The sequence below is a fragment of the Sminthopsis crassicaudata genome, chromosome 1 (assembly GCF_048593235.1).
Source record: "Sminthopsis crassicaudata isolate SCR6 chromosome 1, ASM4859323v1, whole genome shotgun sequence".
In the NCBI taxonomy this organism is placed as follows: domain Eukaryota; kingdom Metazoa; phylum Chordata; class Mammalia; order Dasyuromorphia; family Dasyuridae; genus Sminthopsis; species Sminthopsis crassicaudata.
Window position 1 is genome coordinate 495,713,793 of NC_133617.1, and position 13,654 is coordinate 495,727,446.

The 13,654-nt window shown below is 31.9% G+C and overlaps 1 protein-coding gene across 1 annotated transcript in view; it reads left to right on the plus strand.

The window, feature by feature from the left end:
* LOC141550617 (band 4.1-like protein 4A) overlaps positions 1 to 13,654 on the plus strand; it is a 165,206-nt gene that overhangs the window by 126,127 nt on the left and 25,425 nt on the right. The window contains exons 13-17 of the mRNA XM_074281445.1: positions 1,674 to 1,752; positions 3,953 to 4,036; positions 5,531 to 5,644; positions 11,463 to 11,510; positions 12,035 to 12,112. Coding sequence (XP_074137546.1) covers positions 1,674 to 1,752; positions 3,953 to 4,036; positions 5,531 to 5,644; positions 11,463 to 11,510; positions 12,035 to 12,112 — 403 coding nt within the window. The remainder of the gene's footprint in view (positions 1 to 1,673; positions 1,753 to 3,952; positions 4,037 to 5,530; positions 5,645 to 11,462; positions 11,511 to 12,034; positions 12,113 to 13,654) is intronic.

Genomic DNA, 13,654 nt, shown 5'->3' on the forward strand with positions numbered 1-13,654 from the left:
AATATTGAACCAAAAGGGATTAAAACTTAATACTTTAATCTTACAGTGGACAAATATGCAACTGTGATGGGCTTCCAAGCATTTAAATCATAGGTGTGATAGAAAATTTCCTTAAAATTAATGAAAACAGTGAGATAACATATCAAAGATTTTGGAAATTTCATATTTATAAACACTTTCATCAAAAGAAAAAAAACAGATTAACAGCCAAGTGATAAAATTTAAATATATATATATATATACACGTATATATATATATATATATATATATATATATATATATATATATATATATATATATATATATATATTTTTTTTTTTTTTTTTTTTTTTTTACACAGCTAGTGGTTAAATTTTGTTTTGTTTTACAGTGGAATTTGTTTTACTTGCCCTGTCAAGAGGGTAATCAGATATGGGAGAAAGATAAAGCAGGAGGATTTTCCTTGAAAAATACAAAAAATATAACAAGAAACATACCAAAACTTCTGGAATGAAACCAGAATAGTCATTAGAACATATCAATCAACAAAAGAAAAAGAATGAATCCAGGAATTGAGCAGAAGACAAATCTAAAAAAGCAACAAGTCATAAAAGCACAAATAATTATTATTCTGAAAATTAAAAAAACTGTGAAATCAGTACCATATTGAGAAAACCAAAGTTATGAAAAAAGCTGAAAATGATCATGAGTAAAGCCAACTTAAATTCACAATACAATAAAAGAATCAGAAATCAGCAAGTTATTGAAACTATTTTCCCTACTTTCAGTTTGCAAGTCTAAATCTTTAAATGTAACACAATTAATGAAATGGATGAATATCTACAAAATTTAAGTTATCTAATATCAGAAAAATTAGTTGAATGAGTCATATATGAATTATCAGAAAAATTCCTTGCAGTGAATAAAACTCCCTCTGCTGTTAAAACTTGGTAACTGTTCTTCAGCTTATTGTCTACAAGAATTGCTTTTATTAAATGTCTTAGTTTTCTTAATTGTTATTTATATTGTACTCAGCAAACAAGAGTCTAGCTTAAATACTGTTAAATTCTATTTCAGTGTAATTGGGAGCCATCTTGATATTCTTTAAAGGATAGATTTTATTTTTGATAGAACAATCTTTTGCGGTAAATCAAGGTCAGCATGATATTGCTGAAGAGAAAAATTTTAATTATGAATCATTACATGTTACACAGAAATTTCTTAAATGGCACTCTTTTTCTCTTTCTCTTAACCTCTTTTCAAATACTAAGCAAAGCACTAGAGTTTGAATCAGTAAATGATACATATTAGTGAATTTGTCAATTTAACTTCAAGTCCAAAACACTAATAATTTGTCTGATGTTAATAAAGTCTCTTGCAAATACTATAGTCCTTTTCTTTAAAACAGGATAATTAAATATGCACAAAACCATGTAACAGTGTTGTTGCAAATCAGAGAGCAAATTTCAAAGTCATGTATTCCTGGCCCCTGGCTAAATCTAAACACATGGCTCATATTAGGCAATTAATAAATGTGTTTTTTTTAATTAAAAAGTTTTTTTTCTCCTTCTTCTTCTTCTTCTTCTTCTTCTTCTTCTTCTTCTTCTTCTTCTTCTTCTTCTTCTTCTTCTTCTTCTTCTTCTTCTTTCTCTCTCTCTCTCTCTGTTTTGTTTTGTTTTTTTTTTTACAATAGGATCAAACAACACAGCAAATATGGAAAATGGAGTGAATGAAGGAACCACCAAAATTATTGCACCCTTGCCAGTTAAAAGGTTAGTGCACATCACCAAGGAAATACAATAGATCACAGCTTAGAATAGGGATGAAGGACACCTATTTTAAATGTCAGCAAAGGTAAGAATCTAGTCATTTGATTTTTTTAAAATAAAATTTGTAATTTTCATGAATCAATAACTGTTCTCCAAGGGTACATAGAATCATTGAATTGAGAATTGGAAAGGGGTTGTGTGGAATCCATACCTACAATAATGCTAATAATAATTTTTTTCATGATACTTGCACATTTAGAAAATACTAATACTGTAAATACAATACTGTAAGCGAACGAACAACACACCAAAATATCAAAAGTAAATATAATAAAATTATAAAAATCAAGGGAGACTTGAATGAAGAGATCTGAAAAGATATGCCTCCCTTCTCCCATGTCCCCCTTCACTCTTTCCCCACCTTGGTGGAGAGATGTCCAAAATGTTACACATTGCACATGTTTTTATACTTTTCCAATATATTGATTTTTTTCCCTCTCTAAAAATCAATGGATATATGGGATATTGTGGTGGTGTAAGAAACAGAAATCAATAAAAAAATTATCTCTCATGAAATTCAAACCTTAAGCCTCTTCAGCAGTACAAAATTAATTCAGTCTTTTTCAACATCATTCCTGTGAACAATACATATATCTGACATGTTGCCATGTAAAAGTACAGCGCCTGTCTGCTCTGAATTAGAAGTGGTTTTGTCACCCACAACTCAAAACTTCTTTTTCACTTTCATTTTCTATCTCACTCTCTCCTAGCATCCTTTCTTATCTCTTTTATGATTTATTTTTTCCCTCTAGCAATGCATTAGCTAATATTTAAGATTTCCCTTTTCTCCCTGAAAAGCCTTTTGTATTGGGAACATGGTTGCCAAGTCTACATAAAAAACTTAATTGTATTCTATATATATAGTCAATGTATTCCAATACTCCATGTTTTGTATCTACAATTTTATATATTATATCAGTAATATTTATTATATTTATTATATCAGTAATATAGGTCATAGCTATGGATGATTTTTGCAATTTGCAAGTCTAAATATTAAGTGTATGATTTGAACCACAATCAGCTCTACCTCTTGTAAAAACTGACTGCATAAAGTTTCTTCAACTTTGGTTGCAAAGTTATAATCAATCTATTTCAATATTGGCCATCCCGTGATGTTCATGTAAAGAATTACCTTTGGGGCTATTGAAAAGGGATAATAGCCATGACCAGCAAAGAGTTATCTTGACAAAACTCTATTAATCTCTGTCATGCTTCATTTTGGACTCCGAGACCAAACTTCCCTGTTATTCCAATTTTCTTTGATTTCCAATCCCCTATGATGAAGATGACATCTTTTCTTGATGTTATTTCTAGAAGATGTTGTAGATTATCATATAATGATCAGCTTTGGCCTTTTTGACATTCCTGGTGGAACATAGACTCGTATTGCTTGAGATTGTATCTGATTACCATTTCTCCTTTTATTGTCTATGAGGTTACTCTATGTCTTTAAGGGATTTTTGCCCACATACTAAATATAATTTTCACCTGAACTAAAATCACCCACTCTCATCCATTCGCATTCATCAATATCCAATCTTTCCTTCTTCTATTTGATCATTACCAGCTAACATTCAGAAGAATGGCACATGACTGAATGACTGAACAACAGCAGAGCCCAGAAATACCAGATATCAAACTATAACACAAAGCAGTAAACATCAAAACAATGATAAACTAAGGTCCAACTCATGATTTCAAAAGCACATTGGAAAGGACAAAGGAGAAAAACCTAGCCATTAGTCTTAAATGACTGGATAAAATCAATGTAGCACTTCTTGGAATTTCAAGATATGGCCACAAAATGTCCATTTGGTATTGGACTATAATGTATAGCCAGGGTTAGAACCCAAGCACATTCCTGTCACTATAAGAAAGCAAATAGTTGGCCTCAATAGGAAATTGCAGGTTTAGCTCCTTTATCCCTCTCCTATATGTATAGGAATATATAGGAATTTCTTATAGTGTTTAAAGTCTAATTCTTCCTGAATTGAAACAGCATAAGCAGAAATGAAAACAAATTATTCTTGAGAGTATGACAGATTATTTTAAGTCACATAAAAAACTTGCATGTTAATTAATGCTTTTTTTCAATTTCTCTTTTATGTGTTGATTTGGATTTTTCTTTTTCAATTAAAAGCTTTAAGAAGTCAAAATTTGAAAATAGCCCTGAAACCCAAAGAAGCAAAACAAATGCACCATGGGAAGAAAATGGACCTCAGGGGTAAAGTTTATCATTGTTATCGTTTTCTTTTTTTTTTTTTTTCTTTTCTTTTTTTTTTTTTTTTTTAATATATATCAGTTTTTATTTACCAGATATATGCATGGATAATTTTACAACATTGACAATTGACAAACCTTTTGTTCTAATTTTTCCTCTCCTTCCCCCCCCAGATGGCAGGTTGACCAATACATGTCAAATATATTAATGTATAAATTAAATACAATATATGTATACATGTTCAAACTGTTGTTTTGCTGTACAAAAAGAATTGGACTTTGAAATAGTGTACAACTAGCCTGTGAAGGAAATCCAATGTGCAGGCAGACAAAAATAGAGGGATTGGGAATTCTATGTAGTGATTCATAATCATCCCGTAGAGTTCTTTAGCTGGGTGTAGCTGGTTCAGTTCATTACTGCTCTATTGGAACTGATTTGGTTCATCTCGTTGTTGAAGAGGGCCATGTCCATCAGAATTGGTCATCATATATTATTGTTGTTGAAGTATATAATGATCTCTCGGTCCTGGTCATTTCACTCAGCATCAGTTCATGGAAGTCTCTCCAGGCTTTTCTGAAATCAACCTGCTGACCATTTCTTATAGAACAATAATATTCCATAATATTCATATACCATAATTCAGCCATTCTCAATTGATGGGCATGCACGGAGTTTCCTGTTTCTGGACACCACAAAGAGGGCTGCCACAAACATTCTCATTGTTATCATTTTCAACCATAGACTGTATCAAAGGAGATCATACGAATAAGGAAATTTGATTATCTGTCAGCTAGCTATCAGCATGTAAATCATGAGGATTCTAAACCTTCAGGAACCGGAGTGGTTGAGTAAAGATTTCAACATAACATATGACAATATAAAACACTACTGGAAAGTCTTATACAAAAATTAGTATATGCTAATTAACCATACTTAATATCAAGAATATTCTGATTCATCAGAATTTTCTGTTTTTCAATGATTATTTAATGGAAAGTTTGATTGTTAATGTAAGAATTTACAAGGTATATATTCATATCCACTAACAATACTTACAAGCTGGTTGTCAGTTAATTAATCTTATTTTCCTAATATGTAAATTAAAATGCATGTATTATCTATCTGACAGAGTTATTATAAGAGGAAGGGTTCTCTTTAAAACTTTAGAACACTATGAAATTATAATAATGCTTTTTGTCATTATTACTTATTTTTAAAAGCCATGTTTAGCTTAGGATTGCTTATAACAAAGACAATTTCATTATGGCCTCTTGTCAGGTTCTAAGTATTTTTGGTATATCCATTTAATTTCATATGTTTATTCCTATAAATAACATTGTCTCATGTTGTTTTATTTCTTTTGCTGTCTTTGCCAGGTTAGAAAATTATATTATTTTTAAACAAAATGGAGTCTTATAAAAATTTTTTTGGGTTGGGCTGGGCATTATTGTTGAATCTGCAGGTTTTAATTGTTTACTATTATATTCTTAACTCCAGAGGACTCTACAATTGTTCTAATGACCGTAATAAATCACCAAAGTTTCCTTATTCACGGAGACGAAACCCATCTGGAAGTAGTGACCACGAGCCTGGACAGCCAATTAGGAGAAGGTAAGTAGAACATATAAACCTGTAAATTCTTGTGTCACAATCTCTGGCTTTTTTTCCCCTCACATTTCTCCATATTTCACTATATCCATCCATAGATTTTTCTTCCCATATTTTGAGCTGTCTTCTCTGATTTACAAAATCACCAAACTTAATCTTTGAGCCAACCAAATGCTTCACCAGAATAGCTCCACAAGAAACATTCATCAGAAATATGCTTTCACATCAATTTGTGGCGACCTTATTAGGACCCTGGATGCCTTAGAATCAGCTGGAGTCAGGATAAGCAAAAGTCTTTATTCTTGGTCTTTAGTGATAGAAATGAAGAGAAAGGACAAGTAGAATCCCTGCGACCTCACCTTGTCATTTCCCTAGCAGAAGTGACCCTGGCTAGTCTCCCTGCACCTCTTAGTCCCTCCCATAATTCTCTGTATACAACAAATGATAGGGCCAGCACAGGATAGTGGGAAGGGCCATTTTCCAAGCATATTCTTATAGAGTATTGTCCAATCAGTAATTAGCCTCAAGTGCTTGATTGTCTTACCCCAGTGCATTAACTCAAGAGTTTCAGCCTTTTACACCAATTAACCTAAACAGTTTTCTAAGAGGTATTGATCCTTTCCAAAAATTACAATCAGACTCTGAAATACTGAAATATTAATTAATAGTATAACATAACAATGAGGCTCTGACAATCTCACTTTTGAAGCTAAGAGAAACCCTTTATCTTCTTGAGGACTAGAAAAGGCAATACTAATAGTTTCTAATTGTGGAATCAAATTATAATTTTTAGACATATACTGTCTATATTAAAATTCAGGATGAAAAATATTCAAAACTTTATGAAAAAAATAATTGTTATAATTTATATATCACTTTAAGATTTACAATATGATTCACAAATTTCAGATATCCTCCCAACAGCTCTGAGGGAAGTACTATTATTATCCCCATTTTACAAATGAGAAAACTGAGGCTGAGAGGCTAGATGCCATGCCCAGGGTTATACATCTGGTTTAAATGTGAGTGCAATTTTAACTCAAGTCTTCCTCTGTACCATCTAAATGCCTTATGCAAGTTAAGAAAGTGTTTACTTCATATGTATAACATTCCCTAACCAGGATTGTGTGTATTTAACTTGTACTAGATAAACATGGCATCAAGATTCTAAGGAAGGAGTGCAGATCTGTTTGAAAGTGAATGTTAAAAATGTCAATAAATGAAAAAGAAATGATGATTCTAACTGTGGGGATTAAAATTATCCCATCTACAATAAAGAGACTGAGCAGATCTCTGAGCCAATGGCACTTTATTAAAAGGTCCGTGGTCCCCTCTATTGAAGTGGACCTCAGATCTTCCTCATGATCTGAGGTGCCTTCTTCTTCCAGGACTCTATTTTTATAAGACTAAAAGTCCAGTTATTGCAGAATAATTCCATTGATTAGTATGTGATATATAAGCTAAAATAAGCAAAATAACATGTCAGCAGGGTCACAATTTGAGTGAAGTAAGGAATATCTCTATACAAGATGGACAGGCTTCCCCTTACTTTTGAGCAGGAGGAAATGGTACAAGTTATCTCAAGTAGTGATCTAAGTGATCTTAAGATGGTCCCATGTTCCTATTGGACCAGGGATTTGTACAGAAGTACAAAAATTTTTAGAAGACTTTCCATGTAGTTGAATCATCTCTGTTACACTAGGCTTACCATGACAAGGAAAAACAATGGTGGAGGGCCTTTAGTTAACTTCTTATAGTTAAGCAAATGAACTTAGAATTTGCAGCTCACAGCTCTGGGACCTAATATACAGAAATTTGATATAATCCCATGAAATTGATTTATATTCATTGGAATAGAATAAGAGTCAAAATGAATTACTTCTTTTTTTATTTAATAATAATAGCTTTTTTGTTTCTCAAAATATATTCAGAGATAATTTTCACCATTCACCCTTGCAAAACCTTGTGTTCCAAATTTTTCTTTCTCTTTCCCCTTCTCCCTAGATAGCAAGTAACCCATATAGGTTAAACATGTGCAATTCTTCTAAGCATATTCAAATGAATTACTTCTCACATTATTTATCCTGAGTTGCTGAGCTATAAGTGTGAAGATCTTTTTTTTTTCTACCTGCCACCTCTTGTGACTTCATTTCTAAGATCCTTAACCTTCCATCTCCCAACTTTTTTTTTTTTGTACAAAGTTAATAGCAAACAAACTAGATATAGTTTTATAAAACTCCTTGCTAATGTTAATGATTTTAAAATTTTAAAAAAAGGCTAGATATCTGAATGGAGCATGATTAGGAAACAATTATGAGCTGTATACTGAGACTGAATTAATCAGTCACAGAAATAAAAAGGAATTGAAAGAGGAGTAATGGGCCTTCCATTTAAGGTCTGGGAATCTGGAATGAGCCAAATGACTCCCAAAATAGCACTTGCTTTGAGATTACAAATTGTTTTGTTTCACTTTCTGTAGGCTGCATAGTTATCTAAGCATAACTTTGCATAATTCAGAAGTTTACAAAATACCTCCTGGTAGTATGATCTCTGAGAGGTATTCAGTTTATCACAACAAGAAAATTTACATCTAAGAATACAGAGCATCTTATATCTTCTATATCCTTTCAAGTTATTTTAACAATTAGCATATGTTTTTGTTCAGTCTGGAAAACTCTTTATGGCCCTATTTTTTATGGGGTTTTCTTGACAAAGATTTTAGAGTGGTTTTGCATTTCCTCTTCAGTGTCATTATTTTACAGTTGAGGAAACTGAGGCAGACAAAAGTGAAATGATCTTGCTTAGGGTTACAGGGCTAGTAAATGTCTGAGAGTGCTTTTGAACTGGATGTGCTGACTCCAGGTCCAGTACTTTATCTGCTAGATCATCTAAGTGTCCCAAATACATGTGTAAGACAATCAAATTAAAACTTAATTATAATGATAAGCAGCTGAAAATAAAATAGTCAAATGGAAGAAATTAAAGAGGAATTCAAAAATCAAATAAGAAAAATCAAGGAAAAATTAGGGGGGAAAAAAAGGAATCTAAGAAAATTTTAACCAATTATTTAAAAAGGTTCAAAATCTTAAGGAAGAAAAAAAACTCCTAGAAAACTAAAATTAGGCAAGTAGAATTGAATCATGTTATAAAACATCAAGGAATAATAAAAATAGAAAAATAAAAGAAAATCTGAAACATCTCGTTAGAAAAAAAACAACAACTGATTTGCTGAAAAGATCTAAAAGAAACATTATAAGAATTCTTACACTACCTGGAAATTATGGTTTTAAAAAAAAAAAAAACCCTCTGGATTACAAGAAATTATCAAGGAAATCTGTCCTGAAATTCTGGGACAAAAGGGTAAAGTAAAAATAGAAAAAAAAAAAAAAAAAAAAAGTCTACCATTCATCAATTGAAAGAGATCCCAAGAGGAAAACTTACAAGAATGTCATAGCCAACTTTCAAAATTCCTAGGTTAAGAGGATAAAATCACATGCAACAAGAAAAAACAAAACAAAACAATTTAAATACTGCAGTAATATAGTCAGGATTTCAGAAGACCTAGCAGCTTTTATAATAAAAAGTGATAAGTCCTGGAGCATTATATTTTGAAATGTAAAAGAGCTGGGGTTGTGTCCAAAAATAACTTACCCAGCAAAATTGAGTATAGAACTAAATGGAAAAAAAAAAAAAAAAAAAAAAAAGGATACTTGAGAAACTAAAAGACTTTCATGTATTTGTAACAAAAAGATCAGAACTCAATGGAAAATCCAATATAAAAGATCTAGAAGAAATATAAAGAAAACAGTAAAGATAAATTACATAAAGTACTCATTAAGATCAAACTATTTCCTTGTTATATATGACCTAGAACTCAAAAATTTCAAAAACAAATGTGAAAAAACAAAAAAATGTGAATCCTATCCAAATGTGAATCCAGAAAAGGAAGTGTTGAGGTATGAGAAGGAACTGATAGAGTTTAAATATACATCAAAATGTTGAGGTGTGAGAAATGAGAGTTGAGATCCTCTAACATCAATGAGCTCCCCTTGACCAGTCCGCAGGCTTTGCAAAAGAATTCACAAACCCAAATAAATGAGGCAGCAAGAGGTCTGTGGCAAAGAATGGGATTATTATGCTAAGAAAATAGCTTAGTGGGCAAAATCCTTTTAGGATAATTTTTGCAAAGATTTTAGCAAAGATGGGTTTACACTAAGAACCAACTTCTTAGTGGGCTTTTCTAATTAGAAATTGGCAGCAATAGATCAACAAGCCCTTGGATATATCAGGTTATTTTGGCCTGGAGCTGGGGAACAGTCTGAGGGACTAATCTTCAGTCCAATAGAGGATGGTGATTATGCCCCTGGCCAAGATCTCCAAGTGAATGAGATTACTTGTCTGTGAGTTTCCCCTATGAAAGGAAGATTAGGGCCCCTCCTAGAGGCCAGGAGGGTTTGAGACCAAGGACCTCCCAAAGATTCTTTTCCAACCCTTCCGCCCCACCAAAAGGGACACAGTTTACATTATTTTGACACAGTTTACATCAGAAGCATTCTCTATTACTCTCTTTATTTTTAATTTAATTTTTTACTGGAGATACTGGAGAAAATGGAATGAAAATAGAATGGTACTTTTACAAAAATTAGCCATAGATTATAACAATTTTATAGTTAAAAGCAGAAAAGTAGAAATATTAAAAGTTTCCTTTTTAGATCAAAGTATAATAAAGATTATATTTAATAAGGGACTATGAAAACATAGGTTAAAAACTAATGGGAGATTAAATAACCTAATCTTAAAGAATGAGCTTTAAAGAAAAAAAAATCATAGGAACAACCAATAACTTCATGAAAGGTAATGGCATCAATGAGACAACATATCAAAATCTATGGATTTTAGAAGTAACCAGAGAAAAATTTTTTTATTTTTAAATGCTTATATCAATAAAATAGGGAAAGAGCAAACTAATGAATTGTGTATGCAATTAATTTTTTTAAATCCTCAATTAAACACTGAAACAAAAGTGAGATTAATAAAATTGAATGTAAAAATGGAATTAGTAAATAAAACAAGAAGTTATTGAATAAAAAAACAAATTAAAAAGATAATTGGCTAACGTGATTTAAAAAGAAATCAAACACTAGTATCAAAAATAAAAAGAGTAACTATGCCATTAACAAAGGTGAAATCAAAGCAATTATAAGAAGTTATTTTACCCAATTATATACCAATAAACTTAACAATTTAAATGAAATTTAAGGATATTTACAAAAAAATATAAATTGCCTAAGTTAACATAAGAGAAATAGAATATCTAAATAATACATGTGGGAGAGAAAAAGATCGTAAAATTATTGCTCTATATTGCTCCAGAACAACGAATCTTTTTCTATTATCAATAGGACTTGTCCTTGGGTGTTCTTCCTATATAAAATAATTAATTCTGGTTTGCCATTAACTTGGCTCAATTCAAGGAATTGGGGATAGCCGAGTGGTCACCTGAAACACTTACTAGCTGTGTGACCCCAGGCAAGTCACTTAATCCTAGTTGCCTTAGTTTCCTCAGCCATACAAAGAACTGAAGAAGGAAATGGCAAACTACTCCAGTTATCTTTGTCATTAAGAGACAGACATAACTGAAAAGACTGAAATCATTCAAATCATTTTAGGCTTAATGGTCATTGTGTGTCACTCTGTGACAGAAGCATCTTGGGCCAAGTTTTAAAAAGTAATTTCTTTTGCTAATGGTAATTTCTGATTTGTTTTTTCTTTGCTGATTGATCATAACCCACTTTAATTTACTTATTTTTTTCTCCCTCAGGAAAGCACGAAACAGTGGTGAAGACTCAGATCTAAAGCAAAGGAGAAGGTAAAACAAATAGAGGATGGGTATAGATTATGTAGATTACTAGACAATTTTTCATCTTGAGCAGTAATAGTAATAATATTCAAATTAGAACATAAGGGATTAATACCTGTGTTAGTCTAAAATTTTCTCCTAAAATTTTTAGTTTCTAAGCTTTTGAAAATGTGTTTAGCTTTTTCTCTTCTAGTTTGTTAAAGATTTGTCAGTAATTCCTTATCAGATATTGGGGATAGCTATCTATGTTCCTGCTGCTGCAATATAGCAGCAAACTAAATCTTCCCTTTCTCTTCTTTCTAGGAATTCTTCAAAGATGCTTGATTTTATTTTATTTTTAAGATGCTTGGTTTTAGTATTGATTTAATATTGATTGAAGAAATATTGATTTAGTCAATGAGAGCTAAAGCTTTTGTTTTTTTAGTGTTTATATTGTAAAACAGAATTCTTGGAAGCATCATTCAAGGTGTTTCAGGTTTTTTCTTCCTAAAAATAACACTTGTCCTAATTTTTCTGGATATTTTTTTTTGTAGATCCCGGTCACGTTGTAACACAAGTAGTGGTAGTGAATCTGAAAATTCTAATAGAGAACATCAGAAAAAGAGAAACAGGTAATATTTTGATCACCATTGTTAATTCTGAAATCAAGTTCTGTAGTTGTCGATTATATTCCCCATGTACATTTAAATCCAATATTCCACACATTAAGGGGAGGGATCTGCTGTTATAGTAGAAATTGGAAGGATGGCATTTTGATTCACCCACCCACTGGAATTATCCGTAACATTAACTCACTCCTGAAAGCTCAAAACTGTGCTAGTCAGCTCTCATATCTCCTGAATTTGTCATAGTCTCTACCTACAGTTGCTTCACAAGTATTGAACAAGACCTAGTGCACATTCAAAATCACCAACTAGGTGAATGCCCTGGATGCAATGGGAGACCTTGACCATTTTAAACTAAGGTCTTCGTTTGACTGAGGCAATATCCATTAGGTAGCAATTGACGTGAAGAATGGTCTCTTTCGAAAACCTAGTCAAATAAAAAAATTCAAATCTGGGAGGGGAAAATCCTCGGGGGCCAAAACGCAAATGATTGCTATTTATATTCATTCTGAGTCAATCAGGACCCAAATAATGAACAAATGGGGCTTAGCCTGGCACCTATTATTGACCAATTTTTTTATTTTTTTTGGTGGGGTTTAAGACATGGTCCTAAAGAATGTTAAGACTATTCAATATAGTACTAGAAACGCTAGCCTCGGCAATAAGAGCCGAGAAAGAGATTCAAGGAATTAGAGTAGGAAATTAAACTATCACTTTTTGCAGATGACATGATGGTATACTTAGAGAACCCCAAAGACTCTGCTAAAAAGCTACTAGAAATAATTCAAAATTTCAGCAAAGTGGCAGGATACAAAATAAATCCACATAAATCCTCGGCATTTTTATATATCACTAACAAAATGCAACAGCAAGAGATACAAAGAGAAATTCCATTCCAAACAAATGTTGAGAGTATAAAATATCTGGGAATCCATCTACCAAAGAAAAGTCAGGAATTATATGAGAAAAATTACAAAACACTTGCCACAAAAATAAAATCAGATTTAAATAATTGGAAAGACATTCAGTGCTCTTGGATAGGCAGAGCGAATATAATAAAGATGACAATACTCCCCAAACTAATCTATTTATTTAGTGCTATACCAATCAGACTCCCAAGAAACTATTTTAATGACCTAGAAAAAATAACAACAAAATTCATATGGAAGAATAAAAGGTCAAGAATTGCAAGGGAACTAATGAAAAAAAACTCAGAGGAAGGTGGTCTAAGTGTACCTGATCTAAAGCTATATTATATAGCAGCAGTCACCAAAACCATTTGGTATTGGCTAAGAAATAGACCGGTAGATCAGTGGAACAGATTAGATACAAAGCACAAAAAAGGGTACATCTATAGCAATCTAATCTTTGACAAACCCAAAAATTCCAACATTAGGGATAAAAATTCATTATTCGGAAAAAACTGTTGGGAAAACTGGAAATTAGTATGGCAGAAATTAGATATGGATCCACACTTAACACCATATACCAAGATAAGATCAAAATGGGTCCATGATTTAGGCATAAAGAGGGAGATAATAAATAGAT